The following is a 27668-nucleotide window of genomic DNA, read 5'->3' on the forward strand; positions in this document are numbered from 1 at the left end:
ATTAGCAATCTCTCTAGTCTCTGGATTTTTTAAAAAATATTTATTTGCACACACACATACAGAGGGGGGGGGGGGGCGGAGAAAGAGAGAGACTGAAAGGGAGCCAGGACTTCTTGTCACTGCAAACAAACTCCAGATGCATTTGCACTTTGTGTGTCTGACTTTACATGGGTATTGGGGAATAGAACCAAACTGGCAGGCTTTGCAAGCAAGCGCCTGTAACCATCTCCCCAGCCCCTCTCCTACGTTCATCTCTCCCTTTTTTCCTTTTTTTTTTTTTTTTTAGTTTAATTAGAGTTGCCTGCATGAGCATGGTTGGGGTTATTCACTGGATCACTGGTAAGAAGCCAGGACTTCATGTGACTCCAAGCTAATGTGGTCTCTATTTACCGCACCTCTTGTACATTCCCATCTTGGTTGTGCTGAAATTGAGAATTTGCTTGGCCATATTGTAGCTGGCCAGGGAAGGACCAGCTTAGCAGAAGAGAAGTGTTTGTTTGGGAGCGGAAAATGTTAAATGCCACATGATGCATTTTGTGGATCTGTCGTTTGAATTTAATGATAAGGCATTGGCTTGTTCTAGGTATACTGTGGCCTCACCATCCAAGGACAGCTAATAGCTGTAAAGCAGGTAGCCTTGGATACCTCTGATAAACTGGCCACTAGAAAGGAGTACCGGAAGCTGCAGGAAGAGGTAGATTTGCTCAAAGCACTGAAACATGTCAATATCGTGGCGTATCTGGGGACGTGCTTGGAAGCGGACACCCTCAGCATTTTCATGGAGTTTGTTCCCGGCGGCTCCATCTCCAGCATTATACATCGCTTTGGGCCATTGCCTGAGACCGTGTTCTGTAAGTACACAAAACAAATCCTGCAGGGTGTCGCCTATCTCCATGCGAACTGTGTGGTCCATCGGGATATCAAAGGGAACAACGTCATGCTCATGCCCACAGGAGTCATCAAGCTCATTGATTTTGGCTGTGCCAAGCGTCTGGCCCGGGTGGGCTTAAATGGCACCCACAGTGACATGCTGAAGTCCATGCATGGAACTCCATACTGGATGGCCCCAGAAGTCATCAATGAGTCTGGCTATGGAAGGAAGTCAGATATCTGGAGCATTGGCTGTACAGTGTTTGAGATGGCCACAGGGAAGCCCCCACTGGCCTCCATGGACAGGATGGCAGCTTTGTTTTACATCGGAGCCCACCGAGGGCTCATGCCTCCTCTACCCGAGCACTTCTCAGAACCTGCAGTAGACTTTGTGCGCGTGTGCCTGACCAGGTAAGAAACTAGAAGCAGGAAGAGAAAATCAGCATCCCACATCCCAGGCGGCTGACATTGACCTGAAACTTACAGCCCACCCAAAGCTCTGCTTCAGTTAAGAAATGGAGTAGGGAGTGATTGTGTCCCTACTGAATCAGGGGCACACATCAAGTACAAGTGTCTCAGTCTTGTCAGGTCCATATGATAATTCCCCAAATCGATGGATTTACGAAATTTGTTTAAAAAAATCTACTTATTCACCAATTGGACATCTCTCCAGGGGTTGACTATGCTGGGATGACATCACCTTGCATTTAAAGTGAGGGAGACATTTTGAGCCAAAGGAATAAATCTCAGGCCCCAAGCGGGGTAGTATCTGGGAAGGCAGAATGACCCTCGGAAATAACTTCCCACTCTTTTGCCCTCTCTAATATGTCTAGGTGAATGATAGAATTATAGAGGAACATAGATTAACTAAGGATGTGTTTTCCAATCTTATCTAGGTACTCTCTGCTCATGTGAAATGTTAATGCAAAAATAAAACGGGGTTGGGCACATGGCTCGGTGGTGGAGAAAGGGCCTAGCATCAATCGCAGACGCCTGGTGGTGGACACCTGCAACCTCACGACTCAGGGGCAGAAGGACCGGGAGTTCGCAGTCAGCTTGAGGCACAGCTTCATAGTGAAATTCTGTCTCAAAACAAAACGAGCTGGGCTTGGCTGTGCATGCCTTTAATCTCAGCACTTGAGAGGTGACAAAATTGCCCTGAGTTCAAGGCCACCCTGAAACTACCAAGTCAGCTGGGACTAGAACAAGACCCTATCTCAAAACAACAACAACAACAAAAATAACCCAGCCAGGAATGGTGGTACACACCTTTAATCCCAGCATTTGAGAGGCTGAGGGAGGAGGATTGCTGTGAGTTCTAGGCCAGCCTGAGACTACATAGAGAATTCTAGGTCAGCCTGGACTAGAGTGAGACCCTACCTTGAAAAACCAAACCAATCAAGCAAACAAACAAACAAAAAACAACAAGGCTGGGTATGGTGGTACACAACTTTAATCCCAGAACTCAGGACACAGGGATAGGAGGATCACTGTGAGTTCAAGGCCAGACTGGCACTACAGAGAGAGTTCCAGGTCACCCTGGGCTAGAGTGAGACCCTACCTCCAACAAATAAACAAAAAACCCCAAAACAAAGAAACAAATAAAGTTTGTGTTTGTGTATGGGGGAAGACTAAAGAGTAGGGAATAGAGCCTGCCTGTGATTTCTAGAATACAAAGCATTCTAAATCTACTCTTCTAGAGAAACTGAACATTTAATTGCAGGGAAATAAAGTTTGATAGTCCAACTCAATTTCTTGCCTTCCAAGGAAGTGTGCTTCCCTCCCCTACCCCTCCCTTCCTCTCTCTTCCCCTTCTCCCCTCCCTTCCTTTCTCTTTCCTTACCTTCTTTTCTTTTCCTCTCTCTTCGCCTTTCTTCCCCCTTTCCCTTCCTCAACTCACAGAGAATTATTTCTTTCTCTCCCCTCCCTTCCCCACCCAATAGTCTCTTTTAACTCTTTCAAGAGTGCACATCGATCATTTCAGTTAGTTTGCGAAACACACTATCCACTTCGTTTTTTGTGGTTGCTATTTTGAGGTAGGATCTCATTTTAGCCCAGGCTGACCTGGAATTCACTATGTAGTCCCAGGCTGGCCACCCCACCTGGTTTTAAATATCTACTTTTAAAGAGCTTTTCAATTTTGAATTCTGATCCTCTTATGTCAGTTAAATGTTGTTAAAAATGCTTGCCCCATTTAAGCCTTAAAGTTTGACTTTTAACTTGATATATAAATTCTATGAAGAAATAAAACAAAAGCATAGTAAAAAAGTAGGGTGAGCCGAGCATGGTGGAGCACACCTTTAATCCCAGCACTCTGCAGGTGGAGGCAGGAGGATCACTGTGAGTTTGAGGCCAGTTTGAGACTACATAGTGAATTCCAGGTCTACCTGGGCTAGAGCAAGACCATACCTCGAAAAACAGAAAAAAAAAAGCAACCCCAAAACAGTAGAGTCTAGACAGGTAAGGTGGAGCTTCCCTATGAGACAGTAGGGTTCAAGCCCGAAGCCTTCCTTGGCTACACAGTGAATTCCAGACTAGTCTAGGCCATTTATCCAAAACCATGCCTTAAAATAATCAAAAAGAAAAAAAGTACAACCTATATATTTTTTCTTTCTTTATGCATGTTTGTGTGTTCGTGTGTGTGTGTGTGTGTGTGTGCACCTACGTGACAGGTGTGGAGGCCAAAGGACAATTTCAGGTGTCATTCCTCAGGAATAATGTACAGTTTTTTTTTTGAGTAGGGTCTTGGTCTAGCCCAGACTGACCTGGAATCATAGTCTCAGGTGGCCTTGAACTCAGTGATCCTCCTGCCTGCCTCCTGAGGGCTGAGATCAAAGGCGTGCGCCACCTCGCCTGACAACGCACATCTTTTTTTGAGACCGGCTGTCATACCACCTTGGAGTTCATCATAGGCTAGCTGGCCAGCAAGCTCCAGAGGCAAGCCTGTCTCTGCCTCCCCAGCTGAGATTATAAACAGCACATATACAGCTCTGGGGATAAAACTCCGGAGCTCATGTTTGTGAGGCAAGCTCTTTACTGATGAGCCATCTCCCCAGCCCTAGTTTTTAATCACAACATCCTCCATGTTTAAAAGCTGGATATGTTATTTAATTCTTCCAATAAGGTAAGTATTATTGTTCAACCTCATTTTGCAGATGAGGAGAGACTGGGGAACTTACTTAAGATTGCATAGCTAGAAACTGGAGTTGGGACTCAAGCCAGGTGGGTTGGAATGTCTGTCCATGGTGGTCTTTTTTTGGGGAAGGGGTGTTTCAAGGTAGGGTCTCACTCTGGCCCAGGCTGACCTGGAGTTAATTCTGTTAACTATGTAGTCTCAGGGTGGCCTGGAATTCATGGCGATCCTCCTACCTCTCTGCCTCCTGAGCGCTGGGATTACAGGCATGTACCGGCTTCATGGTGGTCTTTAAAGTGTGTATTTGTGTCAAGCAGCTCTTGCTGGAGGTCACATCCTGGTGACTGCACTGTTTCTCTCCCTAGAGACCAGCACGAGAGGCCTTCTGCTGTCCGGCTCTTGGAGCACCCCTTCTTGCAGAGCAGTCTCTGAGCACGCCATCTTCCCCCCAGGCTTCATATGCTCCCGTCCTGCTTATTAGTGGGGATTGATGGTTAAGGGTCTTGTTTTCCTACTGGAAATTCAACCTCGCTTACCTTAACCAGATCCTGCTGTGTCAATGGAGTTTAGTTACATAGCTAAACCTTCAGGCTTGACTGCCCACGACAAGAAACATTTCCTGAAAATAAATAAATAAGTAAATAAGTAAGTAAATAAATAAATAAACCTCTTATTCCAGTGTTTACAGTTTTGATTGTCTAAGAACTGCAGTCTCTATTACTTTATATGTTTCTCTCAACTTAAACATTTTTAGTTTAAAATAAATTGTCCTAATAACATTTTTGCCTGGTGAGTAAAAATGCTTCCGTGTATGCACATGCAAATGGAGATCAGAGGACAACTTTGGGGTGTTAATCCTCTCCTTCCACCTTAAGACAGAGTCTCTCTGCTTCTAAGACCAGACTAGCTGGCCCTTGACTTTCAGGGTCCTCCTGTTCCTCTCCATTTCCACAGGAATGCTGGGATTACAAAGCCACTTTGCTTACTGTTTTACCTGGGCTCAGGGGATCTAGACTTTGGTACCAAGCTTGTGCACCAAGTGCTTTCAAGCAAATAGCCATCTCCCCAGCCCAAGATGCTTATCCAGTTCTTGCAAAAGGACTGTACAGAAGTGGAGACAGTGAGAAGGAAAGTGAGATTCTCAGATCGCCATTGTGGAAGCAATCCTAACTGTGAGAATTTTGGGAGCCTCAGGGCAGGGACAGGAGCCAAAGGCCTTGGCATTTCACTGATATATATATATATATATATATATATATATATATATATATATATATATATATATATATATATTTTTTTTTTTTTTTTTTGGTTTTTCAAGGTAGAGTCTCACTCTGGTCCAGGCTGACCTGGAATTAACTCTGTCATCTCAGGGTGGCCTTGAACTCATTATATATATATATATATATATATATATATGGAGAGAGAGAGAGAGAGAGAGAGAGAGAGAGAGAGAGAGAGAGACAGAGAGACAGAGGGGGAGAGACAAAGAGAGAATTGGCATGCTAGGCCCTCAGCCACTCCAACTGAACACCAGATGTTTGTGCCACCTAGTGGGCATACTGACCTTGTGCTTGCCTCACCTTTGTGCATCTGACTAACATGGGATCTGGAGAGTTTAACCTGGGTCCTTAGGCTTCACAGGCAAGCATCTTAACTGCTAAGCCATCTCTCCAGCCCAAGCTCTTCAACTTAAAAGTCTGCAACAATTTCAAATTGGACTACTTAAGGAGTGGCCAAAAACTCAGGCTTCTTTTCAGTCAGCTCCATTTTTTTTTTTTTTTTTGTTTTTGTTTTTGTTTTTGGAGGCAGGGTCTCATTCTAGTTCAGGCTAACCTGGAATTCACTATGTAGTCTCAGGGTGGCCTTGAACTCAAAGTGATCTTCCTACCTCTGCTTCCCAAGTGCTGGGACTAAAGACGTACACCACCATGCCCAGCTTTTTTTATTTTTTAATTTTGTAGCCAGGCATGGTAGTGCACACCTTTAATCCCAGCATTTGGGAGGCAGAGGTAGGAGGATCACTGTGAGTTTGAGGCCACCATGAGACTACTTAATGAATTCCAGGTTAGCCTGGACTAGAGCAAGCTCCTACCTTGAAAAGAAAAGAAAAAAATAATTAATTATTTATTTATTGGAGGGAGGGAGGGAGGGAGAGAGAGGGAGGGAGAGAGAGAGAGAGAGAGAGAGAGAGGGAGAGAGAATAGGCCTGCCAGGGCCTCTAGCCAGTGCAAACAAACTCCAGATACATATGCCATTTTGTGCATCTGGCTTTACATGGGTACTAAGGAATTGAACCTAGGTCTTTTGGCTTTGCAGGCAAGTGACTTAACCACTAAGCTATCTCTCCAGCCCCTATTTTTTTCTTTTGTTTTTTTTTTAGGTAGGGTCTTACTCTGGCCCAGGCTGACCTGGAATTCACTATGTAGTCTCTAGGTAGCCTTGAACTCACCATAATACTCCTACCTCTGCCTCCCAAGTGCTGGGATTAAAGGCATGCGCCACCATGCCCGGCTATCCCATTTATTTTTAAAAAATATTTTATTTTCAAGCAGAGAGAGAACAGAGATGGGGGGTAGGAGGAAGTGGGGAGACAGAGTGAGAAAGTGAGAGCCAGGGCCTCTAGCTGCTGTAAATGAACTCCGTGCATGTACCACTTTGTGCATCTGGCTTTGTGTGGGTATTAGGAAATTGAACCCAGGTTGTTAGGTTTTGCAGGCAAGCATTGTTAGTAACCACTGAGTTATCTCCCCAGCCTCCTCATCTCCCAGGTCTGCGACTGTACACTTTCACCTATTTCAGTGCACAGGTCACAACTGACACTAAGAACCACAAGCTGAAGCCTGTGAGGAGGTCAAGAGTTGGGTCTACTAACGGGAGTGAGTCAACATTTAAGCTCATCAGAGGACTTTGAACTTGAATGAGGAGCATTGCTGCTTGCTCAGGTCACTCTCCAAATAGTGGTGTTTTTTTTTTTTTAAGTAGTATCTCACTCTAGCCCAGGCTGACCTGGAACTCACTCTGTAGCTCCAGACTGACCTTGAACTCACAGCCATCCCCTTATCACTGCCTCCCAAATGCTGGGATTAAAGGCGTGTGCCACCACACCCAGCACTCTCCCAATATTTTGATTTCCAAACATTGGTAAGAGTTACATTTACAAGACTTTTGTACATGAGTGGATGTACATGTGTGCAATTGCACATGCACTTGTGTGTGTACACGTGGAGGCCAGACATTGATGTAATGCAACTTCCTTGGTAGTATTCCACCTTATTCATGGACTAAGGGTCTCTCATCTCTGCCTCCTGAACACCAGGATTATAGGCAATCTGCCATGTCCACCTACCATTTCTGTGGATGCTGGCGGAGGGGTGGGGGCTGTCCTGAACTCAGCTACTCACACTGTGTGCAACAAGCACTTTGCCCAGAATCACCTCCCAGGCCCTAAAAATAGCGGGTTCTGAACTCAGGTACTTATACTTGACAGCAAGCTTTAAAAAAAAATTTTTTTTTTGTTCATTTATTTATTTGAGAGCAACAGACAGAGAGTAAGAGGCAGAGAGAGAGAGAGAGAGAATGGGCGCACCAGGGCCTTCAGCCACTGTACACGAACTCCAGATGCATGCATCTCCTTGTGCATCTGGCTAACGTGGGTCCTGGGGAATTGAGCCTTGAACTGGGGTCCTTAGGCTTCAGAGGCAAGCGCATAACCACTAAGCCATCTCACCAGCCTGAGAGCAAGCATTTTTATCTAAGCCATCTGCCCAGCCTTGGTAGGCTACTTTTTTTTTTTTTCAAGGTAGGGTCTCACTCTAGCTCAGGCTGTCCTGGAGTTCACTATGTAGTCTCAGGGTGGCCTGGAACTCATAGCAATCCTCCTACCTCTGCCTCCCAAGTGCTGGGATTAAAGGCGTGTGCCACCTGGCGACAGGCTACTTTTGATAAAGCTTTGCAAAGTCAAGGCCAGCCTGGTCTATTGAGTGAGTTCCAGGCCAGCCAGAGCTACATACTGAGAATGACTCATAAAAATCAAAACCCACCACCACCAAAAAAAAAGTATAATTTTGTGCAGGGCATGGTGGTGCACACCTTTAATCCCAGCACTCAGGAGGTAGATGTAGGAGGATTGCCCTGAGTTCCAGGCCACCCTGAGACTACATAGTGAATTCCAGGTCAGCCTAAGCTAGAGTGAGACCCTACCTGGAAAAACCAGAAAAAAAAAAGTATAATTTTGTAAAGGTAGGGTTTGAATTTTTTTCTCCCCTCATCCCTGCCCGTACTTGGGGGATCAAATCTGATGGTTACTCTGAATTTTGGAGTAACTCATCTTTGAGGCTGTTGAGCTTTAGGGAAAGGTTGCGGAGCATGTGTCTGATACAGATCATAGCAATGCATGTGAGATAGTCAACAAACCCACCCCTCTTCTGCTGGCGCAGGTTAATGGACGTAGAGCCTTCACCATAGGCTTCCTTAGGCCTACTGGTAGGGGTGGAGCTGAGGTTGCCCCTCAGATTTGAGCAGTTCTATTCTTTTCCTGCTTCCTACCATCTTTTTTCATTTTGTAAATGGTCTTAGTTATGTTTTTTTTTGTTTGTTTGTTTGTTTGAGGTAGAGTCTTGCTCTAGCTCAGGCTGACCTGGAATTCACTATGTAGTCTCAGGGTGGCCTTGAACTCATGGCGATCCTTCTACCTCTGGCTTCTGAGTGCTGGGATTAAAGGTATGCACTACCATGCCTGGCTATATTCTGAAGTTTAACTCAGACAAAACAAAGGAACAGTGTTTTATTTAGTGTGTGCATGTCTGTGGAGGTCAGAGGACAACCTAAGGTGTCATTCCTCAGGTGCTGTCCACTTTTTTTGGCGGGGGGAGGCAGATTTTGAGGTAGGGTCTCACTCTAGCCCAGGCTGATCTGGAATCCACTATGTAGTCTCAGGGTGGCCTCAAACTCACGGTGATCCTCCTACCTCTGCCTCCCAAGTGCTGGGATTAAAAATGTGCACCACCTAAAGAAAAATGCAGTTATGAAATTTGCAGAAAAATGGATGGACCTGGAAAGTATTATACTAAGTGAAGTAACCCAGGCCCAGAAAGCCAAGCGCCACATGTTCTCTCTCATGTGGATCCTAGCTACAGATGATTGGGCTTCTGCATGAGAAGGAAAATACTTAGTAGCAGAGGCCAGTAAGGTAAAAAGGAGACATAAAGGGTAGAGAAAGGAAGGGAAGAGGATACTTAATAGGTTGATATTGTATATATGTAATTACAATGATTGTAATGGGGAGGTAATATGATGGAGAATGGAATTTCAAATGGGAAAGTGTGGGGGTGGGGAGGGAGGGAATTACCATGGGATATATTTTATAATCATGGAAAATGTTAATAAAAGTTTTTTAAAACAGTAAAAAAAAAAAAAAAAAGTAATCTGGAGAGATGGCCTAGTGGTTAGAAGCTTGCTTGTGAGGCCTAAGGACTTTGATTTGATTCCCCAGTATCCTTGTAAGGCAGATGCACAAGGTGGCACATGTGTCTGCAGTTCTTCTGCAGTGGCTAAAGACCCTGGAGGACCTATCATCTTTCTATCTCCTCCATTTTCACCTTATTCTCCCTCTCTAATAAATAGATAAATAGTAAAATTAAAATATTAAGTTTGGTGCGATGAAAATAAAATGTTTTCCAGTCTAAAAAAAATGTGCACCACCATGCCCAGCTCTTTGTTGTTTGTGTTTTTGAGGTAAGGTCTCACTTTAGTCCACTTTTAGCTGATCTAGGCATTTTTCAGTGGCTGGGTCAGGTGGTGCCACGAAGCACAGTAAGCTGAGCGCAGGATAAAGGGTACAATTCCCCACTCACAGACCTTCTTTCCTGTGAGACCAGACCTTGGTTTTCTGTGGCAAGCACAGCTCCAGTGTGATGTTCACTTAATCTGATCAGTGAGCCTCTCAACATCTCCATCCCTTGTTGGCCAAGCTTATTTCTCATACTTAGAGCATTTAGAAGCACTAATTCCATTTAAAGCACAAATGTGCATTTAAAAGTTTTCCTCAGGGGCTGGAGAGATGGCCTAGCGGTTAAGCGCTTGCCTGTGAAGCCTAAGGACCCCAGTTCGAGGCTCGATTCCCCAGGACCCACATTAGCCAGATGTACAAGGGGGCGCATGCATCTGGAGTTTGTTTGCAGTGGCTGGAGGCCCTGGCGTGCCCATTCTCTCTTTCTCTCTCTGTCACTTTCAAATAAATAAAAATAAACCAAACAAAAATTAAAAAAGAAAGTTTTCCTCAGGATTCTGCCTGATGGAAGCAGCTTCTATAATCCAGTTTTTTTTTGTTCTTTTTAAAGACAGGTCTTGAAGTTGCTATTGTAGCTGAGGATGACCTTAAACATGAGATCCTCTTGTCCCTATATCCTGACTATGCACCATTACACCCAGTTTATGTAGTGCTGAGGATGGAACCCAGGGCTTCCTGTGTGCTAAGAAGCACTTCAGCAACTGATCGACATCCGCAGCACCTGTATGGTTTGTACGGCAAAGTCCCAAGTCAAGGGATTAGAACTCCTTGTCCAGGCAGCTCAAAATGAGAACACCACATATGAAGCAGTTGCTTCTGGAGACTGACTTAAGACCAACTGACCTCCAGCAATAGTTGTATGATTAAAAACTCATGAAAACGGATGACCAAAGTGGCACAAGCATCTGGAGGTAGCTCGCAGCAGCTGGAGGCCCTGACACGCCCGTTCACTCTCCTTGCAATAATAATAATGATAATAAAACTCATTAGAGCAGGCTGTGTGTTGGGAGGTAGTTCTGAGAGACAGGGCTGGGAATGTAGCTCGGTGGTGGACACACAAGGTCCTAGAAATACTCCTTAGCCCACTCCCCCTGCAACAAAGCTGGACAGGTTTGGTTTACTGGAGTTGTATCAATTTATTGTACACTCAACCACCACCTGGTTACACTTCAACCAGAGCTGGGTGGATTTATTTCAGTGGCATTATGTCAATTTCTTGGATGCTTACAGTTGTGTATTTCCAGCAAGACAAATCTCCTAGTGCAATTTAAAGGCTTTAAAAAAAATTATTTATTTGAGAGAGGGGCACAGAGAGAATTGGTGCACCAGACTTCAGCCACTGAAAATGAACTCCAGATACATGTGTCACCTTATGTATCTGGCATACGTGGGTCCTGGGGAATAGAACCAAGGTCCTTTGGCTTTTCAGGGAAGGGCCTTAATCACTAAGGCATCTCTCTAGGCCCCCACATTTGCTTATAAATAGGTTTAAAATGCATTTCAGGGGAAGCAACTTTTCTGTTTGAGTTCTACTTTATTCAAGGTGTCATGGTGGAAGGTTCAGGAAAATTGTTACAGGGAGGGAGGCTGAAGAAAGCAGTTAAGAAACGTATAGAAAGCAGAGTGGAAAAAAATAAAATAAGGGCTGGAGAGATGGCTTAGCAGTTGTGCTTGCCTGTGAAGCCTAAGGATCCCAGTTCAATGATTCCCCAGGACCCATGTTAGCCAGATGCACAAGGGGGCACACACATCTGGAGTTCATTTGCAGTGGCTGGAGGCCCTGGCGTGCCCATTCTCTCTTTCTGCCTTTCTTGGTCACTCTCAAATAAATAAATAAAAATGAAGAAAAATTAAAAACAATAAAAATAGAAGCAGAGTATTATCATGCTTTAGAGAGAATGCAATCAAGGCACAGAATCCATTCAGCTGCATTTATTCCTGACTGTGGGACTGACTGGAAGGTGGAGTGAGTTCCTTGAGCGATGGCTGAGGTCACTTGGCTTTCCCATAGACCAGAAATTACTTCTGACTCATATTAACTTAAGACATGTTACAGCCTTGGATTTCTGTTGTCAATAAGCAGATTTTATTAATTCCTTATATAGTGAGAAGAAATTCAATGGCTAATTCATGCCAGTATACATATACTGCTATATTGGATTCTCTACCAGCAAACATACCATTCAATCGTCCATGGGCGTTTTGAAGTACATTCAGAAACTGAAATCCCAATTACTGTTCACAAAAATTCTTTACTTTACTGAAGTTTTGAGTCAAGTGAAGCTGCTTAAAAAAAGAAACATACCTTATAAACAGGAATGTGCTCTTTACTCAATAGGCAAATCAAATTAAACCAACCGCTACATGGACTTATCAGCTGGAAGTGGTTTCCTCCCAAAATTTCAGGGTGTACTTTCAAGATTAGTGGATTACAGTGACTAGGTCAGCTTAATGAGAACAGAATTGATTCTACTCATTCAACCTCCAATATATCCATCTACTTAAAGAACAAACCAGGTAGGAAAGACAGGCAACTATAGAAAAGGGGGAAAGCTGGCTGGGCCCAAACCAAACCTGGAGTAGCACATGAACAGCTTCCATGCCACTGTCAAGACCACCGAGAAGCAAACTTCCTCTATGCCAGGAGACTCACCATCAACTGTCTGTTGCTTTCTAGTGTAAATGTGCCTGTATTAGGACCCACTGTAAGGGCATAATAGGGTAATTGTGCTCTTTTCCTGAGCAAAGGTCTGTTTAAATTGGTCTAAACAGAAAGCAGGCACATGGGACCTGACCCTGATCTATCTGGGAATCGGTAGCAGGTGAGCCACTAAAGCCACCTCACTTTTCTTGGCAAAGAAAAATCCTAACCACTGACTAGTTAGGTCCAATGGTGAGAAATACTGCCTTGCAGTCATAAGAAATATGGAGAACAGCACATAAAATTGGAACTATCTAGCAGAGCGGTCAGCTGGGCCATGGTAGCACAGTCTTATCCCCACGAGGCAGAAGACTGACAGGATTGAGAATACGAGGCCAGCCTAGGCCACATGAGACCTTGACTCATAAACCTAAGCCAGAACTGTTCTTTCTTTCCTAGGTGTTAAAAAAAAAACCAAACCGCTGGGAGTGGTGGTGCATGCCTTGAATCCCAGCACTTGGGAGGCAGAGGTAGGAGGATCACACCACAAGTTCAAAGCCACCCTGAGACTACATAGTGAATTCTAGGTCAGCCTGGGTTCGAGTGAGACCCTACCTCAGGGAGAAAAAAAAAATTCTCCTGGGAGATTTGGGAGGGGGGTGAGAAAGGGTGGTTGCAGGAAGGGATTATGATCATGGTACATTGTATTTATGTAAGTTGTCAATAGAAAGTTTAAAAAAGAAAAAATAAAACTCATTCCAAGATGGGTGTGATGGCATATGCCTTTAATCCCAGCACTCAGGAGGCAGAGGCAGGATCACCTTGAGTTCTAGGTCAGCCTGGGCTAGAGTGAGACCCTACCTCTAAATAAATAAATAAATACCATATACGCAAATGTCCAAGATATCTAATCCACTAATCATATAATACTCATGTATACATAAGCAATGATTTTCTGGAGGTGGTTAATCAACTTGAGACCTTTTAAGAAAGGTAGTAAAAACATTTTAAACCTGTATGAAGTAGACCCTAAGCAGTCACTTCAACTCAGAGCTCTCCTAGGTTTTATGTGTTGGTACCAAGCACCCCTCACAACATTCCTGAAGAAATCACAAACCTCCAAGTAACCCCAACCAAGGGAAGATGAAGACACATTCATACCCAGGCAGCTGCCACCACACAGTGCTCCACCCTGCAGCCAGGAACCTCTGCAGTCTTGAGTATGAATGAGTGCCAGCACCAGTGAGAAAGCAACGCATGCCACAGCTTTGGTTCTGAAAATCTGAAAATGAGCTAAGGCTTAGGGGCACATCTCAACACTGGAAACTTAGCTGAGGTAGAATGAAGCCTTTGCAATGTGCTTCTGCAATAAAGTAACACCAGCTCCGCATACTAGGGAAAGCACACCTTATAAATAAGTCACTCTTTTATAAAAAGAATGTTTTTAAAAGATAGTAATTTTTAATATTGCAATTGTTTAAATCAGAAATGTATTACCTTAACAGTACTTTGCACATGTGGAATTTGATACTATTTTGGTTACTCATGGCTACGTAAGACTCACAGTAGTCATGTCTGTTCATCTGAGTCTTTTTCTTTGGTAGAGCCTAGTGGAATCATGCACATGAAGAATTCTATGCAAACTCATGGTAATATGAATTATGAGGGGTTTCCTTTGATGGCAAGGAAACTCAAAGGCCTTCCCTTTATCCCCACTGTGGTTCTGGAGAAGCCTAAGATCCTATGCAGAGGTGAAGTAGTTTGAGCAGTTCACACAGTCCTGTAAAAATCACAACTGGCTGCCCTTTAATAAATAGTCATCGTAAAGAAGTACATTTACAGAGTGAAAAGTGAATAATACATAGCATTTCAAATTCAATATTGAAAGTACTAATTAAGTACTGACCCATAATATATGCTAGCTATCTTTTTTAACTGTCCATCATTAGCACCAATAAAGATTCAACAAAATTACCCTTATCCCCACACCTCGAAACATTTCTGAAAACCCTTAGTGAAGTTAGCTATAGTCACAGACCTTAAATATTCACATTGTTTTCTATGTCATACTGAAAATAAGCTCACTACCTTTCTGGATATTCTTTACAAAACCCTTTTAAAATTCCTGGCATCATCCCAGTTATACAGTAGCACAACCGCCCCATGTCATTTCACATGATAGTTCTGTAGAGGTTTCACATCTAAATACCCAAGAACAAACCCTTCCCTCCCTCATCTTGCACTGTTTAATTCTATACTAGTCCTTGGATATGTACCACCATAAAGGTGTGACTGTATCAAAGTTACCACATTTATGGATACAATATTATGCCACACAGAGCAACAAAATTACACAGAATGACAAAGATTATTAATGCAAGACAAAAACAACTCTGAGGACATGCTAGTGAGGCAAAGTCCCTAGAAAGAGGCTCCTAGTATCCCAAGTTCAAAAAAAACAATGACAAAATAATGAACAATTATCTTAAAAAAAAATCATAAAGCTACTGGAAAATTAGATAACTGCTAAGTAAAATTAGATCACAAGTCAACTCTAGTATTTACAACCACAATACACTTGAGTAAAAATCACAACGGTGCACTGATAGTGGCTTCATGACAACACAGTTCATAGAACACGGTTTTCCATTCAACACAAATTGAATCCAACTCATCATCTTACAAGTACTCGACAGCCTGAAGACCCACCACAGAATGACTCTAGGTTAGGTGGTAAATGAGAGCCTGACCACTGACGTTTGAACCACAATTCAGAGAGGTTAGTCTCTTGTTCAAGCTGGACTCAGATGACCCTGCAACTTTACCCCCACAAGAATCTACTGAAATGTGCAAACTAATACACAACCTCCATGTGGTTTGCTTGGAGGCTTGCCTTTTTCAGTTTCCTGATAATTATAAGCTATAAGTACAGGTACAATGCACAGTCAGTGATCTTTTCTTTTTATTGTTAGAATATAAAAGAATTGAGAGCATAGGTTTAATTTCATTTTATAAGGAAGACTGTGTTTACCTGAAAAAAAGAAATATGGCGTCTCTCTCTCACACACACACAAGTACGTATGTCAGAGTATGTAGGGTTATGTGTCACCATGAATGGTAGAAGAGGGATCCCTGCTTACTGTCACCATGTGTAATGTGTAGTGTTCTTTAAGGAAACAAGTACTGATCTTCACTGTGGAAGGTTCTGTGACTTCAATCCCAGCAATCCACACCATAATTGTTAACAGCTGAGCGCTACAACCAGCCAGCAGACATTGAAATGCACTCACATCACGAGTGTGTAAACTTTATTGTTTTTCCTCTTCAAGCCTTCAGAAAATCAGGGGCTGTTTCAGCAGCCACTCTGGTCAGAGCCTCTGAAGGCAGAGACTGGGTGCTTCACAGTGTCAAGGACAACCGTAGCACCAGACTCTTCTCGTAGTGAAGTCCCCTTCAGTGGCTTTCCAGTAAGGCCTAGAGTTTAAGGTTAACTTGAAAAAGTGCCACCTTTGTTTTAGATTAATGATGGACTCTGACAAGAGAAAATAAAGTTATTCTGTATATTGTTATACTTACAAGCAGCTCCAATCCTGAGTATTTATGGTAATATCTAAACATACAAAAATGTATGTACATTTTTTCTCCACTTTCTTGTAAACAGTTGTCAGTATACTGTTTTATCCCTTATTCACTGAAACATGCAAATCATACATACAAGTATAAATACACAAAAGAAAACAAGTTACACTCATTCAAAAGCCAAGCAACAAAAAAACTTCTAGAGTGTTTAAATTAAATAACGAATGCTCGCAGCATCTTCTATTTCTAGCAGCAGCCAGCCATCCCCCTCATGTTCCCGGCTGCACTGCAGAAATGCGGAGTCTGCGCCTTCCGTCCCGCCATGCTCAGTCTCACACTATCATCTGTGGAGAGAAGAGTTTACTAGCATCTCTTCCTTCAGCGAAGAGGAGAGCAGCACTTACAACAGGGAAGCAGTCACCTCGGCTGGGGCAGGCCGGAGGACGCTGTCCTCCCGCAGTGTTAGGTTAAAGGAAAGGGAGCCGATGACTACATATTCATCCCCTGGGCACTGAGCAGCGAGTCCAGCATATCCAAAGTGTCTTTGTAGTCCATATGCTGGCTGTGTGTCCTGTACTCGTGATTGGAATCAGGACCGCTGGTCTCCACTGGCTTCTTGTCCAGTTTCACGAGGGTGCTGAGATGTCCGTAGCCCACCTGGTATGTGACAGGGGGAGGGGGTAAGGGATGGTTAAAAACAGAGCCGTGAGAGGGCACACACTGCTTAACAGAGGAGGAAGAACTAGATGAACTACCTGCGCTTTTGGAACTTTTGCTCATTTTGGAGTGGTGGTTGTGGGAGGCGTCACTGACATGCAGCTTCTTCCGAGAGGAGCCGTCTCCGCTCAGGCCCACGGGGCTCCGCAGCACCGAGGCCGGGGCCCCATCGACGTGCCTGGCCGGGGCAGCGGCGGCGGCGGCGTGAGCATGCGGGTGCGCATGCGTGTAGGGATGCTTGTGGCCCGTGCCCACGGAAGTGGCGTGCGCGCGGCCCGGGTGCGGGTGCTCGCGGTGCTTGTCCCGGTGGTCCCGGCCCACGAGCGGGCTGGGGTGCCGGCTCTTGCCACTGCCCTCGTCCGAAGAGCTGTGTCTCTCGGAGGACGCGACTTTGATCTTCATCTTGAGCTCCTCTTTGGAGGCGCCTTTGTCGGCTGGGGGGATGGGGATCCGCAGCTTCAGCGAGCCGCTCTTCTCCCTCCTCTCCCCGGGGTGCCTGTCGGCCTTGTCGCAGGCCGAGCCCGAGCACGAGGGCAGTTTCACCTTGAGCGGGGACGCCTGTGTCTGGGCCGCGAGCCGCGGTGGCTCCAGGTACTGCTCGCGCCCATCTAGCTCCAGCGCCTCCAGCTTACGCTTTTCGCGGTACTTGTCTAGCGACGTCTTCTGGGGAAGGGCTCCGGGGACCGGGTGGTGCTTGCCGCCCGCTGCTTTGTGCGCAGAGTGCTCGGGGCCTTTGTCGGGCCGGTGATGCAGAGGCAGGGTCCCGGGCGCGGGCGGGAAGCTGACGTACTGGGCCCCGGGCAGGGCGCCTTCCTGCTTCTGTGGGTACGGCGGCTCCGTCCTGGCTGCCTCAGGGTGCTGAGGCCATTCTTGGTGCGACGACAAACTGTATGAAGTACCGGGCATTCCTGGGGCTAGCATCGGCAGATTATCAGATGTATGGCTGTCCTGAACAGAAATGTTTCCTGAATTGAGAGGTACTGGTGCAGGGAATGCGGACGTGGATGGTTTCTGAAAACTTGGGTTTGCAGGCACACCAGTGACACTGTCTACCAACATGGAGTTCTGGACCAAGGACGAACCCAGAAGCGGTGTCTCGGATGCTTGCCCATCTACCTTCGGCTTCCTAGCCGCTGCCTGATTAGCCTATGTAAGTAAACACAAGAGAAGCAATGAGAGCAAAGGGGTTTGTAACACATTTCTTTACTTACAGAACTCTATTAAATAAATAGACAACAAAATCCCCTGGATCCATTGCTCTACGGGGCCAACAGATAAATGTCTTATTTAGAAACTAAAAGGTGGCTACAAATGGAAAACAATAGCTTTAGAATTAGATACAACCAAATTATATCCTACCTCAGGATTTAAGACACTAAATGTATTTATCTAGGCTTTAGCCCCATTTATAAAACTAAGAATATTTTAAGATACACAGCACACTTAGGAAAAAGTCCACTGGACAGACACAGGAGGTGAGAAATCACTTACTAGTTTATAGTACATTGCATTTAGGAGTATTCTTAAAGCAAACCGCTAAACCACATTAATTCCAAGCTGACTTACAATGCAATTGCAATTTTAGGTTAAGAAGCACCTTGAAAATCTATTAAATCCTGCCAATTTTCTTACCCTCCAGTTTCGAATCCTCTTCAACCTACTAGGCGTTTTCTCCAATATTTGTAGAAATTCATGTGTTAGCTCTAAAAATAAAATTTAAATTTTAAGCTTAGAAGGTGTCTTTAGGATGTAAATTTCTCAAGTGGGCACTACTTCGAGGTACCCGAGGAGCTCATCTCCTTACTTACTTATTCAGCCTTCACCACACACAGGAAGATACAGCTCAAGTCTTGTCTAGAGAAAAATGCAGCCAACCCCAGACTGACTTACTTAGAACCTCTCTCATAGTTCAGCAGGACTAAAAACGGTACCCATACATAAAAAAGATCTCTATTGGGCAAGCAGTATAGTAATATTTATTGCCTAAATGATCCATTAATGGACTTCAAGGGCTCATTGTTCAGTTCCATGCATCTTCCCCAAGATATCACATTGGAGACACCAATACTGGCATAACTGAGACCAGCATTAATGATAGGATTGGCCAATGACTGTCCAATAGAACACAGCTATTCGACATGATGGTGCATGCCTTTAGTCCTAGCACTGGGGAGAGGCTGAGGTAGGAGTTTAATCACCATGAGATCCAAGTCAGCCTGGGCTGGAGTGAGGCCCTGCCTCAATATAACAAAAAGCAAAGCAAAACCCCAAAACAAATAAAGTGCAGGCTCCTTTTGCGGCACTCTTGGCAAACACTCAACTTGAATCTGGTGACAAGAGAATCCCAGTCACATTCGGAGATTTAAGCCAGGAGTACAGGGGCACATCAACTAAGCATACAAGGAACACAGGACCCTGGGGCCAGGGTGAGACAAATAGAATCAGTTTAAATCAGCAGTATGATACTAACACTAATTTCCTGTTCCCAATAATCAAGTATTGTTATACGTAAGTTATCAATAAGAAAAGATGTGAAGCTCATATATGAATCATTTGTAATTTAAGTTTAAAATTATATCAAAATTTGCTGTTTCTCTACCTACCCTCATACTTCCTAGCTGTCAGTACTGTTAGTGCAGAAGCAGATTACCTGGTTTTAATCTCATCAATGTTCCTAAATTTAGGAAGTGGTGAGACTATGTTAAATTACAGTTTTATAGCTAAAAAAAACCTGTGAACTTTTTGTTTTTGGAGGTAGGGTCCAGTAGTCTCAGGGTGGCCTTGAATTCACAGTGATCCTCCTACTTCTGCCTCCCAAGTGCTGGGATTAAAGGTGTGTGCCACCATGCTCAGCCTGTATATGTCCTTTAAAAAAGCACAAATTATCCCATGTAAGCCAGATGCAAATGGAGCATGTATCTGGAGTTTGTTTGCAGTGGCTAGAGGCCCTGGTACGCCCATTTACATTCTCCCTCTCCCTCTCTAATAAAGAAATAAAATATTTGTCGGGTGTGGTGTCATATGCTTTTAATCCCGGCACTCAGGAGGCAGATATATAGGAGGATGACTGTGAGTTAAGAGGCCACCCTGAGACTACGTAGTGAATTCTAGGTTAGCCTGGACTAGAAACCCTACCTCAAAACAAACAAAAAATCTATCCTGTAAAAAACTGTGCTAAGTGCCTCATGAACCAAAACCTAAGCATTGTTTCAGATGGAACTTCCTAAATAATCTCATGACTGTTTCCTGTTAGCTTCATGAACAAGTTTGAAAAGTCTACCTGTCTACATGATACTAGACACCCTACCTTGGAAAAACAAAGAATACAACCTTTGTTGTTCCTCACCATCCATTCCTTCAAACTTTGTAGCCGAGAGGGTATCAAATAGCCTGGTAATGTATAAAAATTAGCTGCATGTGCTACAGAGTATGATACTTAAAATGCAGGCCTTTCTCCCCATTTTTTTTTTTGGGGGTGGGTAGGGTGAAGGCTTCCTAGACTGGCCTCCAACTCACTGCATTGTGGAGGACTACCTGAAACTTTCTGCTCCTCGAACCTACACCTCCCCAATGCTGGGGTGTGTACCACTATACCTGGTTGAGGCATTGCTCCTTTAAAGCTAATACGCAAGTTTGAAACAAAAACACATGTAGGTTTTAGTGACTGTAAAGCACATACATGTGCACATCAACACCCAGAAAACCTTGTATGCAAGTTCAATCTAAGCCATTGTTCTGGAACAGTAATAAAATGAATTATTTCTATAAATAATAGTAAGAATACTCCAGACACCACAGTAACTGAGATACATAACAAATTTTAAATTACTTTGATTTTTTTTTTAATTGCTGAGGCAGATTGTAGACAACCCATTTTCAAGCCACAGATAAATGAAAGAAAATGCAAAAGCCATCACTGGATTTTAGAAAGTGGTATTCAATTCACTTTAGGCTTTCTTTCCTCTGGATAAATTCTGAAAACCTTCACTATGTAAAACAGCGCCACCAGATGGCAGGAATATGTCACAATACACACATTCAAGGAGGAAAAGAGAGAAAGAAACAAAGCAGCTGACTTTCTACGTGGATCTGACAAACTGGTCAGAGTCCATGTCTGTCAACAGGTAGAAAAATTACTTGTGGCTGCTTCTGCCTTCAATGTAGAGAAGCCACAGAAGGAAGCCCGAATGCCCAACATACACCAAGACACATCCTCAGACCCTGATGCTCTGTGCTATGTCTTCAGAGCAACCACCATGAATCCCCTTTCTCCAGCAGCCTTCACTTTGTAAACAAAGTTGGCAAAAGCTCAATAAAGAGTAAACTGAAACTCTTGACAGTCTGGCCAGCTCAACTTAACTTCTTGTTTATTATTATTATTACTTTTTATTTTACAGAATGGACACACCAGGGTCTCCGGATACTGCAAACAAACTCCAAGAGCACACACCACCTTGTGCATCTGGTTTACGTGTGTCCTGAGGAATTGAACCTGTATCCTTAGGTTTCAAAGCAAGTGCCTTAATCACTAAGCCCCTTCACTTATTCCAGCCCCCCCTTTTTAAAAAAATTATTATTTATTTATTTATTTGAGAGCGACAGACACACAGAGAAAGACAGGTAGAGGGAGAGAGAGAGAATGGGCGCGCCAGGGCTTCCAGCCTCTGCAAACGAACTCCAGACGCGTGCACCCCCTTGTGTATCTGGCTAACGTGGGACCTGGGGAACCGAGCCTCGAACTGGGGTCCTTAGGCTTCACAGACGAGCGCTTAACCGCTAAGCCATCTCTCCAGCCCTCCACCCCCTTTCTTATGCAAGGGAGCAACAGTGAGAGAGAGAATTGGTGTGCCAGGGCCTCCAGCCGTTGCAATTGAACTCCAGACACGTGTGCCCCCTTATGTGCATGTGCAACCTTGTGTCACTTTGTGTGTGGTTTACATGGGACCTGGAGAGTTGAACATGAGTACTTAGGCTTTGCAAGCAAGTGACTTAAGTGCTATGCCATCTCTCAGAACTTATTTCTAACTAGAGCCACTGCTGCTCTATCAGGAGACCCTCAAATTCCAGATTCATGACCCACAGGATTTGTACCCAATTTCCCCTTATTTATTCACGCTTAACTATGTAATAGCACGACAGAGTAAGGTCTATGTACTGTTAGCTTAATGCTTCATTCACATCATGCACAGTAACTCAATAAACAACTTCAAGGTCCCAAAACAAAATTTAAAAATCCCATTTCTTTGAAAAGCCCTAAAAATGGCGATTAATGTATGTTTTGCTTTCTTTGGTTCAGGCCAGTGAACTATTATTTTCATCTTGCTCATTACAATATCTAACTGTATTTTTAAGTTCTTTTCATACAATCAGTAAAATGGATTATTTGCTTCTCTAAAGAGACTTTCGAACAAATACAAGTAAATTAAATGATACCTGTGTATAGCATCAGAGTAACTGTGGGTGAATGGGAGACTGACCACCACTTATATAAATTTCAGGTGGCCAATTCATACATAAGAATTTATTTTGTTTTTTTCTTTGAAGGGGCGGGGGGGTCTCACTCTAGCACAGGGTTGCCTTGAACTCACAGCATTTCCTCCTACCTTTGCTGGGATTAAAAGTGCTAGTGGCGCATGCCTTTAATCCCAGCACTCGGGAGGCAGAGGCAGGAGGATCACTGTGAGTTTGAGGAGGCCACCCTGAGACTACATAGTGAATTCCAGGTCAGCCTGAGCTACAGTGAAACCCTACCTCAACAACAACAAGAAAAGGCCTAAGAATTTATTTTTTGTTTGTCCACCTCCCTCCCCTCCCCCCAGGCAAGGATTCACTCTAGTCCAGACTGACCTGAACTCAGTCAATAGTCCCAGGCTGGTCTCAAACTCACAATGATTCTCATACCTCTGGATTCAAGGCTGAATCTACTATTCTTAAATTTATACTGAAATAGACAGAATTCTTACATGATGTTTAAAAAATAATTTTTAATGAAGGAAAGGAGCTCTTCTCTCTGCTTACCATCTAGTAATTCTAGAGTAACTGTAGGATCCACATATTCCCACCAATGCTTTCCATCAGTTGACACAGGGATCTCCCAGTTGGACCATTTGCAAGCCAAATGAATACATACACACGCTATTACTGTTGGCTTGTACTGAAGACAGAAGGTGGTGAGATGCAGACTGTTGTGAAGCAGATTTACATGGAGAGCCATAGAAATTCAAGTATGTAAAACAAAGAAAAAGATGAACCAGTAAGATACAAATGAAAACAGAATTGCAGGTCTTCAAGTACATTCTTTCACTGAATTAAAAGCTAACAGCACTAACAATTGCAATATAAAAAGAATCCTACATAGATAATGGGGCACTCCCCCAATTCTTACCCTCCACATTAATTTTATTAAGACAAAGAGAAATATTTAAAAATTGTTTTAAATTTAAATTCAAAGTATATAAAATGCTTCTAATAATCATAAGCAAAATGCTATTATGTAATATGTAGGAATATAAAGACTATAAGTAGACAAAGCAATTTTAATATCACAGTATAACTGAGGGTTCTAATATCAATTATTATCATTTTGTATGGCTTAACAGATACAAATCTTAGTAAATCAAGAGATTTAGACAGCTGTATATGTGAATCTCTTCTTTCCAGCAAAGTTCCAAAAAGAACTTACCTTTTGCCAAAACAACTTCAAGGCTCAAAGTTGTTAAACAGTACACAAAATGCTACCTTTCTCCAATCCCACTATGTACCCAAAATTGGTATGTAACATGTCATAGTCTATTTATTCCAGCCCAAGTTTTGAATTTAAATCTTTGTCCCTTCACAATTCCTTAGTGATAGAAGCAGAATCTCAACAGCACACATCTGAAAAAGCACACTGGCACCTGCTACCTTACAAAGATGTTTGGTCCTCTCCCCCAACAGCCTGTCTAAGGAACTAGCCTTCTGTTAATCCCAAGCAGAATCACATCAGTTGCTTTAGTCTGGAACAAATGAAATGCTAACTGCATAGCCACAAACATGCACCCGTTTGTTTTTCTGGTTTTAAGCCAACTCGAAAGTAGGATTTTAAAAAGTAAATATTCAATTTGCAAACCCAGGCACTGCAGGACTCTACTACTTCTAATTTGCTATTTGTGAATATTATCTGGCTAAAGTCCCAAATATATAAATTTTACTTATTAAGATATTTTAACAATTATAATAAAGACTGGATCATTGTGAAATTAAAAAGAAATTATTTAACTATAATTGTAAACTAGAAATAGCTTTATACTTACCAAGTTTCTATGTTAAGTTTAGCTCTGTGTAATCTTTAGCTGCTATTCAGGCTACCAATTTAGACTTATGCACTCACAAATCGAGAATATGTCATCAGAAAGCACCACTACACTTCACATTGTGCATTTAACCCCTCTGTGCCCAAAGTCCCTTGTACAATACACCGCAAAGCAGACAGGAAGGTCCCACCACAGTAGATGGTCCAGTCTCCTGCTGCAACAAGGGTAAGAGACACATTGAGGGGGCCCTGCATTAAAGGAAGCTATAGTGTGCTACAACAGTGCAACAAAGAGGAGCAGGATAACAACCTGTTGGTAGCCATGAAATAGGATGTCTGTGCCAAATCCTTGCTTGCTGTAAGAAAACAAAACAAAACAAAACAAAAGGAAGACAATCCAGTCAGCTTTAACATATTACCATCAAAAAGTTCTCAACACAATAAAACTTTAAAGATTTATACACAAAAAGTAAATTTACTTACTACTTACAAATATCACAAGAGCGCCATCATTTTCTATACTACTGAAAATCTTCAACAACATTCACTCAAATGTTTCTTGCTATCCCCCAAAGATCTGAGAAACAAGCCGATTTACTTTTAGCTAGCCAGTTACAAGGGCTATACTTGTTACTAAGTTAAGCATCTAGTCAGCTAAAAGTTGAAATAAAGCATTCTCCTGGATTAAAAAAAAAAAAAAAAAAGAAAAGAAAAAGATGTTTGAAGTCTAACACAAAATAAGAGTTGCTTGCCAGATTTACTCCTCAGTCGCGTGTTAGGTTGGCTTAAATATTCCATCAGGATGAAACATAAAACAAACCCTACCCCAAAACTCAGAGCCCAAGTCAAATGCTCAGGCCTTCACCATGCTAGGAAGCACCTACAGAATAGACCTGGAACTATCCCAAGTTTCTTAAGATAAGACAACGTTTCCCACCTCTCCTCCTACCTGGTGTTCTTGTCAGTAGAAATGGCCTTGCCAGTTTCCCTTGCCCCTTAAGCTCATAACCACTGCTCACCTGGGAACTTCACTTTAACCCCATCCCTACACCAGGCCTGAATCCTATTTTTTACTGATGGTGCCTGTAATTCCTGCTGCCCATGAAGGTCACCACCAGAGGTTTCTATGAAAGAAGTGTGGGTTTGGCAGAGCTAAGGAAGTGACAAAGCAGCAGGTGTCCTGGAGGCAGGGTGACTAAGAATGGGTTCTTTTCCTGGTGGAGAGGGAAGGAGAGATCACAGAAGTGAAAGGTCCCTGTAAAAGGACAACAACCAGTTCTGTAGCAAAGCAGCGTAACACCAACTGTCTCATCTGGGTGGGAAGGGACAGACACTAAATTTATTTAACCACCACCCCAAAGAACTAAAACAGAAGAGAAAAAAATTCAATAAATTATACAGTATCTGTAACAGAAAAGGGGGGTGGGGGAGAGAAAAAAAACACCACAAACATGAAAGAACATCTCTACATAGACAAGTGATCTACCTCAGATGTTAAGACAGATGAACACGTGCACACGCTTTGTACTCAAGTTTAAGGAGGCCACACTTGAAGCGTTCATCACAGCCTTTCCATATTTTATTTTGGAGTGTCTGTGTGATCGGTATGCTGTGTGTGAAGAAGCGTGAGCTCCTCGCGCACATGTGGAGGCCTGAGTGTGCACCAGGCCTTCTCTGCTCGCTCGCTCACTGACCTGGAGCTCCCTGGCTCAGCCAGAGGTTTTGAGTAGACCAGCAGGTGTGGCCATGCCTGGCACGACAGGTGGGTGATAGGGTCAAACTCAGGTTCTTATGTGTACACACAAGTGCCCCTACCTGCTGAGCCTCCTCCCCAGCCTGTGACAACCTTAAATGCTTTGTTTTAGATGACATCAAATATGTGGTTTTTGGTGAATGGTTAATTTAAAATCCAGTTTTATTTCTTACTAAGGTTATATATTTTTTTTTAAATTAATTTTTATATAACTTTAGCAAATTATAAGGTTTTCTATTACTCCTGCAAAGATTTGCTTACACTCTCAAGTTTTCAGAAAAACACTACTCTAAAGTTTTCACAATTCAAAAAAAATCTGTAATCTTAGGTAAAAAAAATTCAAAAAATCGTTAATTACTGATCTAGATAATTCTGTGCTATACTGTAACAATAGGGGAGAGAATGTATTATCAAATAAATCTATATATTGTGAAGAGTACATACCATAATTAAGTTTATTGTAGTTTATCAAGTGATTTATTGATAATCTGTGATAAATAAAAACATGAGTTCTTTCGAAGTCTATTTTTATATATTTATTTATTTGAAGTGGGGGGGGGAAGAGATACAGAAATAGGCAGGTAGAAAGAGAGAGAGAGAGAGAGAGAGACAGAGACAGAGACTGAGAATGGGCACCAGGGTCTCCAACCACTGCAAACGAATTACAGATGCATGCGTCCCCTTGTGCCATCTGGCTAATATGGATCCGGAGGAGTCAAACCTTGGTCCTTTGGCTTTGCAGTGCATTAACCGCTAAGCCATCTCCAGCCCTAGAAATCTACTTTTTTTTTTTTTTTAACTAGGGTACCGCAGTTATGAAGCATCCATTAAGCAGAAAAACAAGGCATTTTGATATAAAGTGAATTTAATTTAGAATGAATAAAATGAGAATATTTAAACACACAAAACTTGAGGTCTTCAAAAGTTTTACCCATTTTATTTAAAATAACCCTAAAAAAGAGCTGGGCATTGCTCACTGTTTCAAGGCACTGCCTTGAAAAGCACATGGGGCTCGAGTGATACCTCAGCATCCCATAAAGCCACACGTAGTAGTAAATGCATCTGGGGAAAAGGCTGCAATCACAAGACTGGTATCATTTTCAAAAGAGGAAAGAGACACAGGGTGGTCCCAAGAGGGAGCTAGGAGCATGTAAACAGCTCCCACGGGCACAGGGTGACAGAACATGGTGCAGTGCCTGAGGCAGCTCCGGTGCCACAGCATGAGAAGAGGACACAGCACTGTTCTACTCCAAACAGCACTATGTACCTACCATGTGCTAGCACACCTTATCATTTTATTAACTTTTTCTATTTTATATAAAGCAATCTTTTTAGAGAGGAAAGAACTGTAAAAAGGTTACTAAATCTATTTTATTTAAATTAATATGGGCAAATCATTTTTAAAAAGTGATCTGTTAATAAAGACAATTTTCATCTGAAAGTTTTATGTAAATCAGAATTAATTACTGTCTGTACTCATACGCTAATTTTAAATATTAACTGACCCAGTATAATTCAATGGATACATGGAAGCCCTGCAAATTTTACTTACACTACTAGGCAGGACCATAAAGACACATAGATGAATAAAAACTAAAAATAACGATTCAAAGTGATAATGTACCCCATCTTAATAAAGCCCAACAAAAGTCCAGAAGAATAAACCTACTATAGATAAGAAAAGCACTGCTATGTATTCTAAAAGTTTCAAAGATCACTTACCTCTTACTAACTGGGTACATTTCACCACATCTGTGTGTGGATGTTCAATGGTGATCTCAAAACCTGAAATGACAAGCACTGTGTTTCCTAACTTAGCATTACAATACTTGTTTGAGAAACGCCATTCATCACAGACATAAATGTATAATAAACTCATTATTAAAAGAAATT

General features: G+C 42.9%; 2 protein-coding genes across 7 annotated transcripts in view; one reads left to right on the forward strand and one right to left on the reverse strand.

The window, feature by feature from the left end:
* Map3k19 (mitogen-activated protein kinase kinase kinase 19) overlaps positions 1-4485 on the forward strand; it is a 50601-nt gene extending 46116 nt beyond the window's left edge. Inside the window, exons 13-14 of the mRNA XM_045150595.1 lie at positions 584-1281; positions 4369-4485. Of these exons, the coding sequence (XP_045006530.1) occupies positions 584-1281; positions 4369-4435 (765 nt within the window). The 3' untranslated portion in view covers positions 4436-4485. The remainder of the gene's footprint in view (positions 1-583; positions 1282-4368) is intronic.
* A 9389-nt stretch (positions 4486-13874) lies between these two features.
* The window catches only part of Ccnt2 (cyclin T2), a 33663-nt gene continuing 19869 nt past the window's right edge, over positions 13875-27668 (reverse strand). For 3 of the 6 annotated variants that reach the window (XM_004668158.2, XM_045149639.1, XM_045149640.1), the window contains 5 exons: positions 27498-27560; positions 24333-24378; positions 22750-22913; positions 18364-18434; positions 13875-17877 (listed from right to left, as the gene is read on the reverse strand). In XM_004668158.2, the coding sequence (XP_004668215.1) occupies positions 16504-17877; positions 18364-18434; positions 22750-22913; positions 24333-24378; positions 27498-27560 (1718 nt within the window). In that variant the 3' untranslated portion in view covers positions 13875-16503. Of the gene's footprint in view, positions 17878-18363; positions 18435-22749; positions 22914-24023; positions 24379-24505; positions 24590-27497; positions 27561-27668 lie in introns of those variants that run through there. The other 3 variants (XM_004668160.2, XM_045149641.1, XR_006637173.1) reach the window with 3 other exon arrangements.

This window comes from Jaculus jaculus, chromosome 5 (assembly GCF_020740685.1).
Source record: "Jaculus jaculus isolate mJacJac1 chromosome 5, mJacJac1.mat.Y.cur, whole genome shotgun sequence".
In the NCBI taxonomy this organism is placed as follows: Eukaryota; Metazoa; Chordata; class Mammalia; order Rodentia; family Dipodidae; genus Jaculus; species Jaculus jaculus.